The 21,401-nt window shown below is 45.6% G+C and overlaps 1 protein-coding gene across 5 annotated transcripts in view; it reads right to left on the reverse strand.

The window, feature by feature from the left end:
- Window positions 1–3,468: 3,468 nt before the first annotated feature.
- Window positions 3,469–21,401, reverse strand: part of scn8ab (sodium channel, voltage gated, type VIII, alpha subunit b) — a gene marked incomplete at its 3' end in the record, with an annotated part of 67,331 nt that continues 49,398 nt past the window's right edge. For all 5 annotated transcript variants that reach the window (XM_084445279.1, XM_084445278.1, XM_084445277.1 and 2 more), the window contains exons 20-26: window positions 11,688–11,810; window positions 8,135–8,419; window positions 7,975–8,028; window positions 6,006–6,155; window positions 5,588–5,680; window positions 5,137–5,407; window positions 3,469–4,625 (exon numbers count right to left, since the gene is read on the reverse strand). In XM_084445279.1, the coding sequence (XP_084301405.1) occupies window positions 3,469–4,625; window positions 5,137–5,407; window positions 5,588–5,680; window positions 6,006–6,155; window positions 7,975–8,028; window positions 8,135–8,419; window positions 11,688–11,810 (2,133 nt within the window). The remainder of the gene's footprint in view (window positions 4,626–5,136; window positions 5,408–5,587; window positions 5,681–6,005; window positions 6,156–7,974; window positions 8,029–8,134; window positions 8,420–11,687; window positions 11,811–21,401) is intronic.

Here is a 21,401-nt window from a genome sequence, read left to right on the forward strand (position 1 = left end):
GTTCTAGTGTTTATATACTATATATATATATTAGAATATATATATATAATATATATGCAGTATAGCTCTATATATGTATTGTTTTTATATAGATTTATATATAGTTTTTGCTCTTTAATATAGATTATTTTAGTTGACTCCCTTCGTTTATGTGAAAAGTGACTCAAAAAATCGACTCCATCTAACAAATGTGTCACAGCCTAACAAGTGTGACCAGGGTGTCAGCTGGAAGCCATTCTATGTATGGTTATTAATATTTAGTATTAGATTAATAGCAGTAGTTTTTTAAGTATTTCTGTATTTACAAAAACTACGCATGCTGTTAAAATAAAATGATATATTACATTATTTAGTCTCTTAAAAAGTCCATTCTTAACTTTTCAGTCATTTGTGCCGTTTACAACATAGCCTGAACTGTACATTTCTTTCTTTTTTATATTTTTTCAAATGGTTGTATGTGTTTTTTCTGTTTTTCCGTTAATACATTTATGTTTATCCTTGATGGGCTTGGAGGAAATGGACGGCAGTAGCTTTGATGCTCATCATTCAGAGTTTTATTTGGTTCAAGTTAACACCCACACTGATTTTGGAGATCTCATGCAGCAACTGGACCATAGAACTCGAAAAGGGATGGGGAATTTATTCATAAACAGGAAGTGACATCACTGCACAACAGGAAGTGCAAAAGCTCTGGTGTGGTGCTTAGGCTCACAGTACCTTAACGATGCATCCAGTGCTCTGTTGGTTATTTGGTATTTGTTAAGCGGTATAGCTATGTGAAGAAAAATGGCTAATGAGGGGTTTCAGAGCACGTGTTTCAAATATTGAAATCTGGGGCCTATTCTCCTGAACGAACCACGATAACCTCAGAAATTAGTGTGCTGCTCAAACCAACAAATCCAAATTCACTCTCATGACATCTCACATTTCCAATACCTGTGATTGCTATTGGGGTGAACATTATTACTGTTCATGTATATTTTTGTATTTAATTGAGACCAGACCAGTCCATAACGACACAAACCACACATATAATCCACTACCAATACAAACGCCGCCCTTATAAGCGAGCGAAATGTTGCCATTTCGCTGAGATGCTTCTAGCCCTATAAATTCTAAGCGTCATTAGCAGGAAGCTCAAAACTGGCCCCTGATAGGCCAGCTGCCTGTGCTAGGCAGCCAGCCCAGACCATGGCATAACATCACACAAGATTAAAACATGTGTTCATAAATACTCTCATCACATTCACTTGCATTTAGTTGCAGAGCTCATTATAATACATCTGTAATATCTCCTGAGAAAAAGGGGTGTATTTTTCAAGCATTGCGTACATTTCTAGTGTCTCTCCGTCTAACAATGACAGCGACTAAACAGAATGGGCGGGTCACTCTAAGCCCCTCCCACTCCTGGCATGAGGGGCGACAGAGGGGGTCACAAGGGAGGTCTCTTTGGCTTCTCCACAGAGGGTTTCACCATCAATACGCCCACTCCTGTTTCTCTCTCTCATCTCACTGACTGACCCCAAAAACACCTCTAGCACAAGATGAACTCTCGGCCATCACCACAGGAACAAAATATGGAGGGAAAAAAATATACACAAATGATGCAAATGAATCACAAACATGTCCAAACAATAATCAAATTGAACCTACTATAAAAAGCCTTCTCAATCCTTTTAGGACAGTCTACATCGCCCCAGAGAAACGTGAAATGGAGCTCAGCACACCGGTCTAATCCCCACTGGCCTCCCACCAGAACAGAACTCCTCCCACCAGAACAGAGCTCCTCCCACCAGAACAGAACTCCTCCCACCAGAACATAACTCCTCCCACCAGAACAGAGCTCCTCCCACCAGGACAGAACTCCTCCCACCAGAACAGAGCTCCTCCCACCAGAACAGAGCTCCTCCCACCAGAACAGAGCGTTCCCCTCACCCTCACTCCACACACAAACCAAGGCAGATGGCGTGGTACCTTACACAAGTGGTGATGCTACATACAAATTATAAATATAAGCTTTTTAAAGATTTACAGTGTTTTTTTCTCTCACTCTTTAAACCATCTGTCAGTTCAGTTCCAATGACACACAGACATCCATTCCCAGATCTCCACACTCTCACAATCTCCAGAGCAGCAAAAAATTAAGAGGATTTCTCCTCTATTTATTCACAATGTTGGTATTCCTGAGAACACCGACAATGTGTGTGTAGTTCCAGACTCCCTTTCTCTACCGAGGCTACAATAAAACATCTTGTCATTTGAATAGTATTGATTAAAGAGAGGCCAACAGGGTCCATTCCAGATTATTAACCCCATATCGTTTCTCATTGTCAATCAAATTACTTGTTTCTTACTTTCAATTTTTCGCCAGTGTCTCGAGCTTCTGCCCGAGCTGCTATAGTGGTCTGAGTATTAGTGTCTTGTGGACTATGATTATTCATGCAAGATTTCTGATCAAAACATGCCATCATGCAAGTCATTTCTATGCATTGAACAAGCACAATTATTTATGTATTTGTTTGGAAATCTGTCTGAGTAAATGTAAGCCCTTGGCCCAAGTTGACCCCTTAATAAACAGACCCTTAACCAATCGGTGTGAAAGCCCGAGTAGAAAAAGCTTTTCCATGTGGGTTTAACAAAGATAGAATGAGTGACATGGGCAAAATGTTGAATGTTCTTCTTTTTTTTCTTCTTTTTTTTTTTTTTTTTTAGCCTTTTTGCTTTTTTGCCGCTCAAATTAAGTGGAGATACAATATATTCAGCATTAACAAACCAAAGAAAAAACCCTTACATTGCTCTGGGTCTTTTTTTGTCTTTCTCTCCTCAGTCGTTCTTCTGTTTTGTTCACACAGAGTGATCATGTTATTTCCTTCTTCCATTCGTTTCAAGACTCAATGACACAGGACCACCTCAGACTGCTGTGGGACGGTGCTTCTCCAGCATGTCCTTGCACACTCGTCTTTACACACTCGTCCTTACACACTCCCACATACAGCAGTGTTTTCCATGGGAATCCTTTGCTTGCATCCACACCTCGGATCCCATCCGTGTCTCCTAAGTCTCTAAATGTAGAGTTCGGTTTCTAATCCGGCAATAGCCCAGCAACAGGTGAACTATCTGCCCTTAATGCAGATATAGACATTTTCCTTAGCATGTCATCTGTTTTTCATTCCCTTTTAGTTAAGATCAGTAGTCTAGATGCAACAATGTCACACAGTACGCTGATTATGTTTGGTTTAAATCAAGTTCAAGTGTCTTCAAGCTGAAAGAGTCGGAGCTGCTTCTCTCTGCGTCGATACAAGTATGAAGTCTGTAAACAAAATTATTTAATAGTATTATTTTTCTTACTTGCAAATGAAATTATCTGTACATCTGTGTGGGATTAGATGGTTTTTCCTTCTCGTGTTGCTTGAAGTTACATTATTATAATTTATTATTGTTATTACTGTTATTATTTATTCCAATACTCTAACACTTCGATTCCCTGACGTCTTTTTGGTTTCTGGCCTTCTCTTTCCTCCCTGGCTTGCCCTCGTTGTTGTCGTCCTGCTTCTCCTTGTTAGGTTTGGTCACACTGTCATACGAGGGGAGGGAGGCGGTGGAGGGCGTGCCCTCCTTTTCCTGATTGGTCCCTCCGTTCTCCACCTTGTTATTGGCCGGCTTGCGCTTGCAGACGAAGCCCCGCCTGGCCAGGTAGCAGCGGTAGGCACGCTGGATGATCTTGGCCGACACTTCCTCCTGCTTGCGCCTCAGGGTGGTGGTGATGGGCTCGTAGGACACCTTGGAGGGGTTGGCCGCCACGAAGCGCTCCTCCATCTGCTGCCGCAGCATGTCCAGCTCGCCGCTGTCGCCCAACACGCGCTTGGTGAAGGCAAACAGGATGTCCAGGCAGTGGATGCGGTCGCCGCTCACCATGGGCATGTCCATGGCGATGAGCTCGATGGTGTTGGGCTTGGGCACGCGCAGCGGGTGCTCCAGTGTGTCGGCGAAGTCGGAGAGCTTGGAGTAGGTGATGAACTGGGAGGCGTCAGGATCAAACTTCTCCCAGATCTCGTAGAAGGTCTCGAAGTCGTCCTCGCTCAGCGGGTCGGCGCTCTCCTCTGTGGCCACGCTGAAGTTCTCTAGGATGATGGCGATGTACATGTTGACCACGATGAGGAAGGAGATGATGATGTACATGACAAAGAAGAAGATGCCCACCGAGGGGTTGCCACAGTCGCCCGTGTTCGGGGTGCCAGGGTTCTCCAGGCGGGGGTTGCAGTCCGGGGGGTAGTTGAGGATGGGCAGAAGCAGGCCGTCCCAGCCGGCGGAGGTGGTGATCATGAACAGGCAGATCATACTGTTGCCGAACGTCTCAAAGTTGTACATGTCGTCGATCCCGGCGCCATGCTTGACGTAGCCGAAGTTAGACATGCCGAAAATAGAGAAAATGAACATGACCAGGAAGAGCAACAGGCCGATGTTGAAGAGGGCAGGAAGTGACATCATGAGGGCAAACAGCAGAGTCCTAATGCCCTTGGCGCCCTTGATGAGACGCAGGATACGGCCGATACGGGCCAAGCGGATCACCCTGAACAGGGTTGGCGACACAAAGTACTTCTCGATGATGTCCGCCAAGAACATTCCTGAGAGAGAGAGAGAGAGAGAGAGAGAGAGAGGGAGAGAGAGAGAGAAAAGGAAAAAAATATGTTAAGCTGACTTTTTCTTTTTTAAACAATCGGATATTTGTCAAAGTACAGGAAACACTGAATCTGTAGTCTACTGCAGTGTAAGTACAGTGTTACTACACAGGTACGAGTGGAGGACCACTAGGGGGAGATACTAGCATAATTAACTTGGACACCTGGGTCTGGTTGCATCAGAATGCAGCAGCAAGCCAGGTGCTTGTGCAATATGTGTTCCCTAGAGGACTGTTGATGGTGATATAAAACATCCATCACTAGAGCTCACCAGCAACAGAGCACACCCATGACCAGTCATACTTAGAATAATACTTGTCTCCTCAAAGATTTAGAATAAAAGAGTACAACAAACAAAAACCTGCATTGAGGAAAATAGAGGGGGAGGAACCCCCCAAACTCCCCTGCTCCTTCCCTCCCCCCCTCCCTCTCCCTGCCTCCTCCTTCCTCCTCTTACCCACGATGGAGAGGATGACCACCACCACGTCAAAGATGTTCCATCCTATGGTGAAGTAATAGTGCCGCAGCGCGAAGAGCTTGAGTACAAACTCGGTGGTGAAGGCGACGATGAAGACGAAGTTGACCCAGTAGAGGATGTAGTCTGTCTCGTCCGACTGGTCGTCCGTCTCTACCATCATGGTGACCATGTTCAGGCAGATCAGCATCATGATGGAGATGTCGAAGACCTGCTGCGTCACAAAGTCAAACACCATCCCCTGGATCTTGTTCTGGGTGAAGAGAGGCAGAGGAGAAAAGGCAAAACAGGTGAGTTCAGTTGATATTTGAGAAAAAGATTTTCTGGGATGTGATTTGGTTCAAATGGTCTTGTCTCCTGTCTTCCTGTTTCACAAAAACCCCTAAACCTCCCAAATGAGCCAGTCTAATAACCCAGGTGAGTCGGGGCCTACCAGCGGTCTAGGGATGGGCTTCTGCGGTTTCTTAGAGCCAAGCTTTTTCATAGCGTTATAATATTTTTTTTGTTCCTCTGTCATGAAGATATCCTGACCTCCAAAGTAAAGAGACAAGAAAAATCTGGTTACAATCTGACAATGAACATTACTTCTTAACCATATTCATTATTACAACCTGACAATGAACATTACTACTTAACAACCTGACAATGAGAACTGTATTACCCATGAGTTACATTCATTCTTAAAAGTAGCGATTGTGCCGTACATTCCCAAACTGACAATGAACATTACTCCTTAACCACATTCATTCTTACAACCAGACAAAGAACATTACTTCTTAACCATATTCATTCAAGTAGTGATTGTGCCTTAAATTGCCAATATACTATACAGCAAAGAAAAGGTGAGGGAAAGAGGAACTTATCTTCTTTTTCTGCTGGTTGAAGTTGTCAATGATAACACCAATGAAGAGGTTGAGGGTGAAGAAAGAGCCAAAAATGATGAAGATAACAAAGTAGATGTACATGTAGATGTTGTCCTCATATATTGGCTGGTCCTCCACCTGCACACAACAGACCAGACAAAGTGAACACAACACCACACCACGCAGTATCTGAAACATGAACACAACACCGAACAACACATCTTAAGTTATCTACATCTCGAACCTATTCCCACCAAGTTTTTCAAGACTTTTTTCAACTCTGTGTCTGAGGACACCTTAGCCATCGTTAACTGCTCCCTCAGTACTGGCTTTTTCCCTTCGGCTCTTAAAACTGCCCTGGTAAAACCCCTTCTGAAGATAAATAACCTAGACTCATCACTCCTCCGTGATTTTAGACCGATTTCCAACCTCCCATTTTTAGGTAAAATTCTAGAAAAAAATTGTATGCAAACAGTTAAGTGACTTTCTAGATGCAAATTGTGTCCTTGATACTTTTCAGTCTGGTTTTTGCCCTCATCATAGCACGGAGACAGCACTGGTCAAGGTTGTAAATGACCTCTGTCCTTGTCCTTCTGGACCTGAGCGCAGCTTTCCACACTGTAGATCATAATGTCCTTATTGGAAGACTTGAGAACTGGGTCGACCTCTCCAGTCCAGTTCTTGACTGGTTCAGGAGCTTCCTAATTGGCAGAGTTTTTTGTCGTCCTTGGTGATCACAGCTCAAGAAACTCTTCAAAGACATGTGGGGTCCCACAAGGATCCATTTTAGGTCCCCTACTTTTCAGTCTGTATACAGTAGCCCTACGTGATGTCATTATGAGGCACAATATTAGCTACCATAGCTACACAAATGACACCCAGCTCTATATTTCTGACACCCGATGACTACAGCTCAGTTGATCACTTGATAGAATGCATTGCAGATATAACTGCAAGGATGTCACATAATTTCCTTCAGTTAAACCAGGATGAAACAGACCATTGGTGAACAAGTTGAAAATGGAGAGACTATCTGGGCACTTAAAAACACTGAACACCCAATCCCAAGTCAGAATCCTAGGTGTCATGTTTGATACAGATCTTAATTTTGAGGCCCATCAGGTTAAGCATGTGAATAGGGCATCTTTTTATCACTCGAGAAACATTGCTAAGGTGAAACCTTTTCTCTCCCAGGCCGAGAGACTGAAAGACTAATGCATGCTTTTATCAGTAGCAGGTTAGGTTACTGTAACGCTCTCCTATCTGGTCTACCAAAGAAAGCTATTAGTCAACTTCAGATGATACAAAATGCTTCAGCACGTGTCCTCACTAAGACCAGAAGGAGAGCACACATCACCCCAGTCTTACCATCACTACACTGGATACCTGTCAGCTTCAGAATAGATTTTAAGATTATTTAATTAGTTTATAAAGCACTCCATGGTCATGCACCTGAATACATGTCACCAAGTAGGTCCCTGAGATGCTCTGGCACTGAACTTTTAACAGTTTCTAGAGCCAGGACCAAGACACATGGGGAGGCAGCCTTCAGTTTTTACGCTCCCAGCCTCTGGAATACCCTCCCAGAAAACCTAAGGATGGCCGAAACTATGGGAACTTTTAAGCGAGATCTTAAGACATACCTTTTTAATCTCGCTTTCATCATGTAGTTTTACTCAGTTTTAATATTTTTTATACTCTTTTTTATTTTTATTTTTTTACTGTTTCTTATTTTCTATTTATCTTTTACCATATATGCTCAGTCCTGTTTTATTTTCATATTTTACTTTTCTTAATAACAATTACTAATATATGTTTTTATTTATTCTGTAAAGCACTGTGTACTACATTTGTATGTGCTATATAAATAAAATTGACTTGGCTTGACCACCCAGACCGTGTGACTAAAACCAAGACCGTTAGTCAGAAGATCATATTTATGGGCTCCAGAGCTTACCTTTCTAGAATCTATTGCTGCATACATAATGTCCATCCAGCCCTTGAATGTGGCCTGTCAGAGAGAATTAGCATGTAAGGTTCCTATGGTGGAAAAACAGAAAAATAGGATGCCATTTTAACCTCCCAGTACAGCATCTCCAACAGGAAAGAGCACTCACCACCTGCAGCAGAGCTAAGTATCCTGCGCCCACATTGTCAAAATTAATTTTGACGTTCTTCCACCGGACTTCGCTGTAATTAGCATTTATGAGCGCAAAGCATTCAGTCTTGTTGTTGACCACATCCGCCTCAAAGTACTCCTCGGACGTCTCGTTGAAGCAGTAGTAGTATTTGCCGGCAAACAGGTTGACCCCCATGATGCTGAAGATGAGCCAGAAGATCAGACACACTAGCAGCACGTTCATGATGGAAGGGATGGCTCCCACCAGCGCGTTCACCACCACCTACACACACACACACACACACACACACACACACAGAGACACATCAGCCAGGCCATACAACAGCACTGTCACTCTAGTCATACACACACACGTCCTCTCAGAGGTACTGGTCATGCATTCGCCAGTTCCCCAGATTTAGATGAGTCTGGTATGACAGGCAGGGGAGATGCAATGGGAGAGTCATCTCATTAATATCATTAATCTCACTAATCTCTAGTCCAGGACCAGGCTTGACAATCATCAGCAGTATGAGAGCTGCCAATCATGATGGTTCATTTGGAATATTACCCTGTACAGTAAGTGTACTTCCCTCCAGGTCAGTGTGTTGTATTTAGGTGTTGCCAGGTCAGTGTATTGTATTTAGGTATATAAAATGTGTTGAGGCTTCATACAGGAAAGCTCTGTGAGTAAGTAATGGATTAAATATCCTAAGTTTAATTTATTATACCGATGAATGAATGACTTCCTTATTATTTGTTAGATGAATGACTTCCTTATTACTTGTTATCCTGTGAATGGTTTGATAAGGGTGCAGCTCGCCCTGTATCTCAACCAGCTGATCCTCCATGTCTGTCCCAGCAGCCTTCATCCCTCCCTCCCTCCCTCCCCTCACTCACTCCCTCCCTCACCTCTCTCCCTCCCTCCCCTCCCTCCCCTCTCTCCCTCCCTCCCCTCCCCTCCCTTCCTCCCCTCACTCTCTCCCTCCCTCCCTCCCCTCACTCACTCCCTCCTTCACTCCCTCCCCTCCCTTCCTCCCCTCACTCTCTCCCTTCCTCCCCTCCCTCCTTTACTCACTCCCTCCCCTCTCTCCCTCCCCTCCCACCCCTCCCTTCCTCCCCTCACTCTCTCTCTCCCTCCCTCCCTCACTCCCTCCTTCTCCCTCTCTCTCCCTCCCTCCCTCCCTCTCTCTCTCTCTCCCTCCCTCCCTCCCCCTCTCTCTCTCCCCCCTCCTTCCCCCCCTCTCCCTCTCTCTTCCTCCCTCTTCCCTCTCTCTCCATCCCTCCCCCTCTCTCTCTCCCTCCCCTCCCCTCCCTCCCTCCCTCCCTCCCTCCCCCCCCCTCTCTCTCTCTCTCCCTCTCCCTCCCCCTCTCTCCCTCTCTCCCTCCCTCCCTCCCTCTGTCCCTCCCTCCCTCTCCCTCCCTCCCTCCCTCCCTCCCCTCCCTCGCCCCTCTCCTCCACCGGTCGGTCACACAAGCAGAGATGGTCAGCAGCACAGCGTCAATGCTCAGACAGACCTCAGGCCCAGCAGCTGTGGGCTGGGCAGCTGGACCCAGCCTGGCCTGCATGGTCCTGTCTACAGGCACAACTCAGAGCCATGCTCCCTCCTCTGGGCAATCTGCTTTTGATCACCCACACATCCTGTAGCCAGGGCATCTCCGGGCAACAAATACTGTAGCTTCCATCATAGTTACTGACAAATTATGTGAAGAAGTTAGTAGTGTACATAAGTCCTATCCAAAATAACTACTACTACCATCAGTGGCTGTTGTTGTTTACAGTACATGTGCAGTTTTCCTGTGGTCTTTTCCAGAGGGGGAACATGACTCTCACACAGTAACAGTGTGCATTCAGGGGAACATGACTCTCACACAGTAACAGTGTGCATTCAGGGGAACATGCATGCTGTAAATGTTTGGGAGGCATATTTGCTTAGATTGAAGAATCAGTTTGATTCATTTTGAATCAGAAGCTACGATCAATGTCCCCGTTCTGGGGTGGTGTGTGTGTGGGGGGCGGTCAGAGTGGTGGTGGTGTGTGTGGGGGGCGGTCAGAGTGGTGGTGGTGTGTGTGGGGGGGGGGGGTCAGAGTGGTGGTGGTGTGTGTGTGTGGGGGGGGGGGGTTCAGAGTGGTGGTGGTGTGTGTGGGGGTGGTCAGAGTGGTGGTGGTGTGTGGGGGGGGGGGGTGGTGTGTGTGGGGGGGGGTCAGAGTGGTGGTGGTGGTGTGTGTGTGTGTGTGGGGGGGGGGGTTCAGAGTGGTGGTGGTGTGTGTGTGGGGGGGTCAGAGTGGTGGTGTGTGTGTGTGTGTGTGTGGGGGGGGGGGGGGGGGGGGGTCAGAGTGGTGGTGTGTGTGTGTGTGTGTGTGGTGGGGGGGGGGGTCAGAGTGGTGGTGGTGGGTGTGTGTGGGGGGGGGGTCAGAGTGGTGGTGTGTGTGTGGGGGGGGGGGTCAGAGTGGTGGTGTGTGTGTGTGTGTGTGTGTGTGTGGGAGGGGGGGGGGGTCACAGTGGTGGTGGTGTGTGTGTGTGTGTGGGGGGGGGGGTCAGAGTGGTGGTGGTGTGTGTAGCTGCAGGGGCAGCTAGGGCCACACTCTAGTGGCATCAAAGAGCTGGGCTGGTGGGTGGGGGGAGTGGTGGGGGGGGGTGGTCAGAGGAGGGTGGGGGGGGTAGTGGGGAGAGGAGGGTGGCAGTGTAGGGTGTGGGGGGGGAGTGTAGGGTGAGGGGGGGGGGTAGTGGTCAGAGTCGGGTGTTGGGGGGGGAGGGTGGTCAGATTAGGGTGAGGGGGGGAGGGTGGTCAGATTAGGGTGTGGGGGGGGGAGTGTGGTCAGATTAGGGTGTGGGGGAGGGAGGGTGGTCAGAGTAGGGTGAGGGGGGGTAGTGGTCAGAGTCAGGTGTGGGGGGGGGGTGTGGTCAGATTAGGGTGTGGCAGAGCGTTAGAAGTTGGAGAGGAGACAAAGATCGATGGAATTTAAATAATAACATAATCAATTATGTGTACAATTATGCTTTCTAAGCACTATTAACTAACAGGGGTATACAATGTCCTTACTAATACATGTGCATAGGGTAAGGTTCAAATAGTCCATCAGGCATGTTTTGGGTGATGGTGCCTGGTATTAACTGGTTGCTGGAGAGAAGTTATCTTGGTAGGAATCAAGGCTTTGAAGTCCAATAGATAGCCAAGTTCTGATAAGAATTACATTATTGTTCAGTCTACATGTCAACTTAATCGCTATTTCTTGAAGTGTCATGAGAAAGCTTTGCAACAAATCAGAGTCTTGTCAATCCAGATGATAATATCATTTGAGTGAAGTTCAGGATATTTGATATCATGTCTTTCATCTCAGATTCATGTCCATGCAAATAGTGTCTCATGAATAAACATGGTTGGGTTTTCCAAATAAATTCCTTTTTTCATATTGCGTTCTTCCATTTGTCTTTTAGTTCTCTATCCTCTCTGTGACGTAGCTGGCATGCGTTGGTGCTGTAGCATGCGCTAGTGCTGTAGCAGCTGAATGGGCATGCAGGTGGGTTGCCAGGTTGGTCATGTCTTACCCTCATGCCCTCAAAGCGGGACAAAGCTCTGAGGGGTCTCAAGGCCCTCAGCGTCCTGAGTGATTTAATGGGCCCTAGATCGGAGTAGCCCAGCGCATTAGCTATAAGGCTGACTATAGAGACCTGGAGAGAGGGAGAGAGAGAGGGAGGGAGAGAGAGAGAGAGGGAGAGAGAGAGGGTCCACACAATTAGAGGGGGGAGGAGAGGGAGAGACCCTATCTGAGCATCTGGTTGGAGTCAATTGCTTGTACAGAAAAACGTGAATACATATATACACAACGTATACATGTATGTTTATTTATCTCTACACACAAATAGAGAGGCTATGGTTAAACCAGGATTAATAGGTCGTGCAGAGTTCAGGGAATATCACGTTTATTTTTTTATTTTTTTATTTCTTTCAATATTTGTGGTTTTGGTTCAGTTTGGCCGGCCGGTCAGGCTTGAGAACCAGCACCACTCCTGGAAAGAAACTAGTGACTGAGACACGAGGCGAGGACAGAGAGCAACGAAGAGCAGAGACAAGAAGATTCCCCGAAAAAAAGGATCAATTTGAGAGGAGAAAGGAGTTCACAAACACTCGATATTACACACGAGAGAGAGAGAGCACAGTACACCGCATACACACAAACACCACCAGGTACAGGACACACCAGGTACAGGACACACCATGGACTGGACACACCAAAGAGCAGCTGGAGTGTGAGAGGAGGAGACAGGGACCCAGGAGGTTCAGGACAGGTTAGGGACAAGGAGGAGAGAACATCCTGCGAAGAAGGAAGGATCCCAGGCAGCAAACTAAGAGTCTTACCCTGAACCCTCAACCTCCGACCTCTAAGTCCCGCTGAGCACTGCTCACTGCCTCTCTCTACTGAGAAAGAGAGACAAGGCTAGAGGCACCTGCTGTGAGAGAGAGACAGGTTAATATGGACAAGGCTAGAGGCACCTGCTGTGAGAGAGAGACAGGTTAATATGGACATGCACATGCCTTTTCAAGGTTTATTTGACTATAAGAGAAACCACTACAGGGCTTGGGAAACCACTACAGGACTTGTGAAACCACTACAGGGTTTGTTAAACCACTACAGGTCTTGTGAAACCACTACAGGACTTGAGGTTGGCCCACTTCCCTTCTGCAGCCCAGAATAATCGGGCGTTTTCTATGTTGTTTGTTGTTAGGGCCCAACGGTGTGTTAGACAGACAACACTCTTTAGGACTTTAGGAAGAGCAATAAGGACTGAGAGGGAGTTCACAGCCATACATGCTGCTCAATATCTAAATGATCTGTACTTATACTCTTCAATATGCTTCCTCTACAGCTCCTCGCTGTCTGTCCCTGTGGCTTTCTAAAGGCCCCCTGAGCCCCAGCGTCCCTCTGCTACAGGGCTGCTGGGTGATGGTCACTTCCAGCCTCTGTCAGCACGGCGCCCCCTGTAGGAGAGGGTGGGAAGTGGCCGTGGTGCCCCCGTCATCAGGCACAGCTCTGCAAGGGAAGGGCAATGAACTGTGGAAATACAGATATGGGCCAGCTGACACACACACACACACACACACACACACACACACACACACACACACACACTCTCTCTCTCTCTCTCTCACACACACACACACACACACACACACACACACACACGCACACACACACACACACAAGCTAAAAGACAGACATAAAAAAGACAGACACAAATACGCTGAACACATATGCACACATATGAGCACACACACTCTCCCCTACTCGTACTGTATGAATACAGTCAGTCCATCATGGTTGGAGTCCCTGCATGCCCCCATATCCTGCACACCAGGGGGAGAGATTAGAGCGCAACATGAAGGCCTTGCTGTCCCAGAGACCGGGAGAGAGACCGTCACCACAGTCTTCATAGCACACCACTGCAATAATAGTACACAGGCAAAATGGCAATACACAAACAAAAGGACAGGAAACCAACACAAGGGTGACAGGACCTGTGGCATTGCACTGGGAGCAACCAGAAAGATATGTGATGAATTCATACACCTATGTGAGAAATGCAGTAGAGGAGTTGGACGCGCCTTCCCAGATAGAAGCACTTACTGTGGTGCTCAACCACCCTCCAGGCCAGCCAGGCTAAAGGCTGATGGCTACAGTATCACATTCAGCTGTTTATCTTTTGATAGCTCTGGCCAAATTTCATTACCTGCCCTATGCACTTCCCTTTAGGTGGTGAAGTACGTAGACCAAGACACAGTGATTTATGTGGACATGTACACATATTTGAAGTTAAAAGTAAAGAAAAAAGTGGGAGAGTTCAGTAAACATAGCCTACTGTATGTGTTCACAGTTGACTGGCTATTGTGTCTAGCTAGCTAGTGATTGCATTTTAAGAAGCTAGTTAATAGCAATTAGTAGCAAGTAGGGTGTACACTGCTGTCTCTGTGTGTGTGTGTGTGTGTGTGTGTGTGTGTGTGTGTGTGTGTGTGTGTGTGTGTGTGTGTGTGTGTGATTGATTGATTTTTTTTTTGATGGGTGGGTGGGTGACTGGATGTGTATGTGGGTGGCTTGATGGGCATCTTGTTTGCACCGTAGCTCGAAAACAAATAACCCTATGAGGTTCATACTTGGTACATAATAGATTTAGATGCGAATAACGGGGCAGATCCACAAATAATTTTTCTCTTTAGTTGTGAATGTATAGAGTTATTAATACTTCCGACCGACCACTAGAGGGAAGCAACAACTACCTCTCTACAAGCCTCCCAAAATAGAACTTCTCATCCTCGTATTTCTGTCCATGAGAAAAATATTTTTCCAGCGGATATCTTGTATGTGTGTGCGGTATTTATTCTGTTTGGGAGACTCCCGCGACGGCGCTAAACAGCAGTCAAACAAGGAACTTATTTGGCATGAAAGCACAAATTTACAGGTGTTTAGGCTCAATCTGTCTATATATAAAATATTTTTCCCAGCAAATATCTTAGTTAATACAAGATTGATCTAGGAAAGCACACCCGCCTAAAGCACATATAGCTGAGAGTCCCCAGAGTACGCCAGTCCAAACCGTGAGTCGATAGGACACTCCTAGCCTGAGATGTTGCCGTTTTTCTGCTGGGAGGACAAACACCGGTCCAGATCTGCTCAAATGCTCTTGGCAATTTTGTTGAGTCACAGCGCCCTCTGGCGGCTAGGCCGGTTATCGTGGTAGTCGACTGTACGATGAAAATAATTATGAGTGCTTCTTTCGGAATTAAAGGTGTAATGTTGGTTAATTCACAAGCCCTAGCTAGCTGTGCTGCAGTTCCAAGTGTTCAGAGCGCATACTTTTTTGGGCTGCTGCACTGAGCACTTCAAGCAGGGGCGGAGCTAGGGGGGGGGGGGGCTGGCCCCCACTGGAATCTGACTGGCTATTCCTGGTGCTCCCCCTATGATGATAGGCCATTGTCTCTTGAAAGAAGCGTCTAGACCAATGAGAATCAACCTAAAATGAGGGAATCAAAGTTGAATCTTCCAACTTCTGCATTCAGCAATCAACATTTTAGCTAACGTCTGCTGCTGAGATGCAGGAGAATTTGACCTGTCATCGCCATGTGTGAAAAACTAAAGTGTAATATAGGTACAGTAGCTGAACTCACGTTCAAATGTGAGTGTCGTGTTTTTGCAGACTGCAGATTAACTAGCCTAGATAGCTAACTAATGGTGGCTAGTGCTAACGTTTGCTGTCTGCAGTTTTGCCAAAAACCGACCGCTGTCATCATCAGAACAGCCTTTTACAGCCTGCGCTCTAGCTCAAAAAGTTCAACTTTTTTCAATTGCAAAAAAGCCTAGAGCTCACGGCGCTATAGCGCTAAAAAGTGCTTGGAACACAGCTCGTCCCTATAGCGCCCTAGAGCTCATTACTGATTGTAAACTACGAGAAAACAGCGCCAGCTCTAAAATACAGCTTGTCAGTGGACACGCAACCTTAAGTTAGATAGATTGTAGCTAACGTTACCGTTTAAACAAGCATTATATTCTCTATTGATGTCCAATGGCAATTAATTGTCATTAGCTATGTTATCACTAATGTTCCAACTAGCAAACGTCACCCATTAGCCAAGTTAGCTTGGTAAGCGAACTCAGTGAATCATACAGACGTTACTTCAATAAACATTGGTAGAATAATTGCCAACGATGTTTAGAAGCTATTGAAATATCCCTGGTTGCCTTTTCAGATGAGTTTGTTGAGATATTTCTCAAAGAAGAGAAAGGTGGATGAGGAAGATAGTCAGATAACAGCTGAGGATTTAGCTAGATATAAATACCATCCAGTTGTAAAATATGTTGCCTGATGTTGGTGGCTAACATAAGTACAATATTTTAATGCTCTTACTGGTTGCGTGATCAATAATCTAACGTTACTCATTCTTAAATGTAACCATATCAGACTAGACAGGCAGAGGTAGTGGAGGCGTGTGGAGAGTAGAGTGAAGCAGAGAGCGAGAGGGCAGATATAAATGAGAATGGAGGAGAAGAGAGTGGAGGAGAGCAGGGTGGAGGAGAGAAGAGCAGACACACACACACACACACACATCCCGTCACGTGAGTACACACACATCCCGTCACTGTGTTTTCCAGTTTGTATTTATGCATTTGACTAAACATTGATATCTTGTTCATGTTTTTATATGTATGTTATGAAACAAGAATGAGAAAATGCACAAAATCTCTCTTTGATCTTGACTAGTGCTCATTTTTGTTTCGGCAATCTAAATGTAATATAAAGGAGATCTCATCTTGACAACGCAACACAAAGCCAGCCGACTGAATGTTCCCTACTAACACAGTGGGTTGCAGCAACGTTGCACATAAGTTGTACTTAGGTAAGTTGCAACGTTACCATCAGGCGATGTTGTGACAACGTCCATCTAAGGTCGAAAATAACTTTACCCTCCTAAGTCTAATTAGACTTTTCTGCAACGTTGCAGAAACATTTGCAATATGGGTCCCTGCAACGTCATTAAATAAACGTTGCAGTGACATTGGATTAAAGTCCTATTAGGCTAGCATTAGGCTAGCAATCGGGCTATCCCGTGACGTCACTGCTTGCTGGTTCACAGTTAAAGTAGGCAGGATTCTTTGCCAAACTGCTCCTGTCTTTTTTAATTTTTTAAAATTTTCGCTTATATCCTTCATATTGTACTGTATGTTGAGGTTAATAACGCATCTTAGAAATGTTATTGATTGTATATTTCCCTGTTTGTTATAAATTGAATGCTTTTTCATTAATTAAAAAAAAGTCTAACTTTTCGGTGTCGACCAAGATATCATTTTTCAAAAGACGTGTCTATGAGAAAACCCATTCATTCTCTCGGCATTGTGGAACGCTTCCACTAGGGGGCGATGAGATCACTTTCCCTCCCTATAGATGGGGTCGCCGCCTACGTCACAGCAGAGCGAGCACGCAGCCTCTCGGTAAAAAGGAACGAGCGAACGAGGAACGAACTCGCTAGCTACTCGTTTCATGTAGCTAATTATGCCTCAAAGCTGCTGTGAACTGTACAAACAGAAAAGGACAAGATGATGGCCTCAGATTCTTCAGCATCCCCTCGAGATGTCACCCTTTTCAGAGGAACCGCCGAAAGCTGTGGTTTAAAGCCATAAAGAGAGCAGATTGGGGACCAACACCACAGTGTGGTGCGCACCTCATCTCTGGTAAGTTATACCAGTTACCTCGGGGTTTTTTTCCTCATCAAATTACATTGATTTGACTGTTGGTTTAGCTATTTATTTGTTTACTTACCGGTAATAATTTAAGTAAACAGAAGTAACTCATAACCTGCACGCTAAACTAAGTTCAGGAATTGGAAGCCTAATGATAGCTAGCTAACGTTAGCTAATGCTAGCTAGCACGCTACCACGCTACCACGCAATCTAAAATGGCCGCTGGACTGAGGGAAATGTGAATATGTGTTTGACTTGTTGAATTGTTGTTTTAGTCGCTTCTTCCCCTCTGCCTACTTTCCCATAGGGTCCTTGTGTGTTTATAAACTTAATATTTTTTTGTTTATTGGGCAGACTATTGCAGTGTGGAGTTTCTGGGGGAGGACACTGTCGGTTGTCCCAGTATCCTGGCTCTCCAAAAAGGTTGGGGTAAGAACATGTTTGTGTGTTTGGTGTGCTACTTTTCAATTGTACAGGGAAGCGGCTACTAATGGTTTCACTCACAGTTGCAGATGTGTTCCTGGCCAATGAATGAGTCAGCCAACGGATAAAGAGCTGTGTGGAACCTAACCCTGGCTGGGCACTCCACAGAGTCCGGGTTTTCCCAAAGTCCACAACTGGTACTGTTTGCATTTTAAGCTATTAAAAAATACTGATGGGGGTGGGGGGAAGATCATGACTCATTATTCTGAGGAAAAAAGGATGGCTGAAATGTATTGATTATGGTACTTTATGCACACAGATCATTACGAAGGTGCCAGGCTCATGGCAAAAGTCTTTGAGCAGTGAACCGTCCGTGAACACACGCTATCACTCCAGTGACGAAGGTAATATACTAAAGTGCATTCAACAGTCCCAAAAGAGTAGTACTTTTGAAATCGAGTAATCTGAGCTAATTTACTGATATTCCACTACATATTCCAAGCCCCGGGCAGCCATTGGTCCCCACTATGCAGGCCAAAGACCAGGTGCCAGGTGCCGGAGTTGAAAGGCCTCTGCCAGCGGTCCAGTACAATCCACGTGTGCTGTACAATCCAGGTATGCATGTTTGTGTTGAAATGAAATGTCTATGCCTACTGCACACTGATAGTTGGACTATTTTTTATTTATTTTGAATACCATTTTACTCATCTTGCAGATTTTCCAAGCTTGTCCCATGTGGGCGAGCGGGGCCCAGGCCCCATGTATAGCACCCCAGCCAGATCATACAGCACCCCAGCCAGACCAGGTAAGAGTGGCATGTACTGCTGTGGTGTCTACCTGTCTTGTCTTTATTTAGTTTCCCTCCAAATGCCAGAAGCCAAAGCCAACACCATAAAGTTTCCTGCTAATCCCTTTAGGTTTTCAGTTAGCTCTGTGATTGGCTTTTTTAGATGGAATACCATTTACTCATCTTGCAGATTTTCCGAGCTCATCCCCTGTGAGCGAAAACCATGCAAGCCCAGGCTTCATGTATAGCACCCCAGCCAGACCAGGTAAGAGTGGCATGTACTGCTGTGGTGTTTTGATGTCTACCTGTTAATGTCTTAATTTATTTTCCTTCAAATGCCAGAAGCCAAAGCATGCTGCCAACACCATACAGTTTCCTGCTAATCCCTTTCCTTTATCCCTTTTGTTTTTCAGTTAGGTCTGTGATGCCGTCGCCCAATAAAACGGCTCCAGCACCATTGACTCCATGTACCCCTCTACCTAATCGATGCTGCTCTGCAGATGCTGGTATGGGACTACTTCATGTTGCATGCAGGGATATATTTTGAGTTTCATTTAGTTTTATGTCAATGTACTTATAGCCACATCTGTGTTTATCTAGATTTCCAGAGGTCTGTACATCAGCAGTTCTCAGAGATGCGGGAGCAACTCCGTGAGCTTGCATGGACTGTGAGGGAACTGGCCCAGAGCACGCGGCCTGTGGAGTCTGGAGCCCAGGGAGAAGTGCTGGATGTACTGAACCCTGCCCAAACGGACGAGGAGCTGCAGGTCTGTGAGGCCAGGTTGAAGGACCGGGAACATCAGAGGAAGATGGTGAGTGTCTGCAGGGCGGAACTTTGTCTTATTTTTGCAGTGCAGGTAAGGGTACAGTAAATGACTGTCTTTGTTTTGCAGACACAATACCTAGGTGCCATTGGTGGCAGAGACTTGGCGGACACAGTCCGGCGGGTGCTGTCAGCTGTAGCCACACATGCGGTGTGGAGCGCCTACAGTGTGCACGGGAAGAAGGGGAAGAAGCCACTGAAGAGTATGACACTCTTCAATATTCTAACACGTAAGAAATGGTTCATATTTTGAATATTTTTTAATACATCGTCTTTGTTCCATGACCGATGTGAATTGAAACCATTACCTTTCTTGATAACTTAAAGGTGCAGTGATGGTCTCCATGCCAAAGGCTATGATGGCGTAGGTGGCCGCCCAGCTGCAGGAGACATTGAAACATGCCCCTGCTAAATGCAGAAGGGTAAGTGATGTCTTTTTTTTTGGTTTCTCCTACCCAGTGACACTGCATGGTTCGAAAGATTGTGTACCACTTTTTTGTGCATGTATGTGCGTTGTGTATTTACGGCCATTTCATTGTGTCTTTAGGTATCTGCAGAAGTCCGCCTGAGCACAGCCCATCCAAGAACAGTCCATCTGAGCACAGCCCAGCATTCTGATGAGGAAGACTTCCCTTCCTAGCTGCCCCCAAGCCCATCTGACGCCCACCCGCAGCCCATCTGAGCACAGCCCCCCCCCCCCCATCTGAGCACAGCCTGCCTTTTTTTTTTTTAAATAACTTTTTTTGTAAATAACTTTTTGAATTTTTTTTTTTTAAATCCTTTTTGTTTTTAAACTTGTTTATCATGTTGCAGGCCAGACATTGTGTACTTTTTTAATAAAATAAATTGTTCTTGACTGAATGGTGTTGTGTCATAACTTTTGTACCATAATTTTGCTTGCTGCATTGACTATGACATTAATAGGCTCTTTGCACAAGCTCCACTACTTCCTGACACTCTACAGGCGTATTTCTTTCCTGTCCTATACTAGTGGATGGAAGTGATTGATCAGGTGTGCTGCACACCGGATTCATCGCTATTGCTATCCAATAGTATAGGACGGTAAAGAAATATGCCTGTAGAGTTTCAGGAAGTAGTGGAGCTTGTGCAAGGAGCTGATTTGTTTTGTAATGCAAATTATAAATGTAGCCAACGGAAGTGTAGACCACGTTGCAGCAACGTAACAAAGTATATAAACGTGTATACAACGTTGCAGCAATATACATCGAAATCATCGCGGAAATCACAACGTTGTGTACACATTGCAGGCACGTTGCAGACACGTTGGACCTGCACGTTGCAGCAACTTGTGTGCAGATACCGCGTTTGCGTTGCATGCACGTTTAACTTGACGTTGAGTGGACCATACAAAAGTCTAAATTGCACGTTTCTGCAACATTGCTGCAACCTGATTGTGTTAGTAGGGTTGGGGCTGACTTGATGTCCCGAGGTGGGCCTCATCTGGGCGAGTGGAGCCTTCATCCTCGGGTTGTGGCTCAGCTCTGGGCTTGGTTCAGAAGGCCCGGGGTGGATCTCTTCGCTTCGAGAGAGAAGGCAAAGTGTCCCCTCAAGTTCAACTTTTTGAATGAAACGTAATTTTTATAACCATGTCTCATTGATTGGGAAAGCATTTAGAGCTGCCTGTCAAACCATATCCTATTTATTCGGACTCGGAGGACATCATTGTTTATTGAGGAACAATAGGCTGACTGGGCTATATAAAGAAATACCACAATGCATGTAGTCTATATTCATAACATTGGATTTCTGGTTTGAGCAACGGCATGTGAAGACCTTTCAGGCCGTGCGCTTCACCAAACTTCATTTAAATGAGCTAAAATACATTCTCTACCAATTTAAAGTGTTCCCATATAATTAAACGAAGGAAAGTACTACTAGAAGCAGTGTATAACTTTAGTTGAGAACTTGACAAACCATGCAACGCAACAAGGGGCACAAACCTAGCATGACTGCTACGTTAACATGGAGAAGACAGTTAG

The sequence above is a fragment of the Borostomias antarcticus genome (assembly GCF_949987555.1).
Source record: "Borostomias antarcticus genome assembly, chromosome: 11".
In the NCBI taxonomy this organism is placed as follows: domain Eukaryota; kingdom Metazoa; phylum Chordata; class Actinopteri; order Stomiiformes; family Stomiidae; genus Borostomias; species Borostomias antarcticus.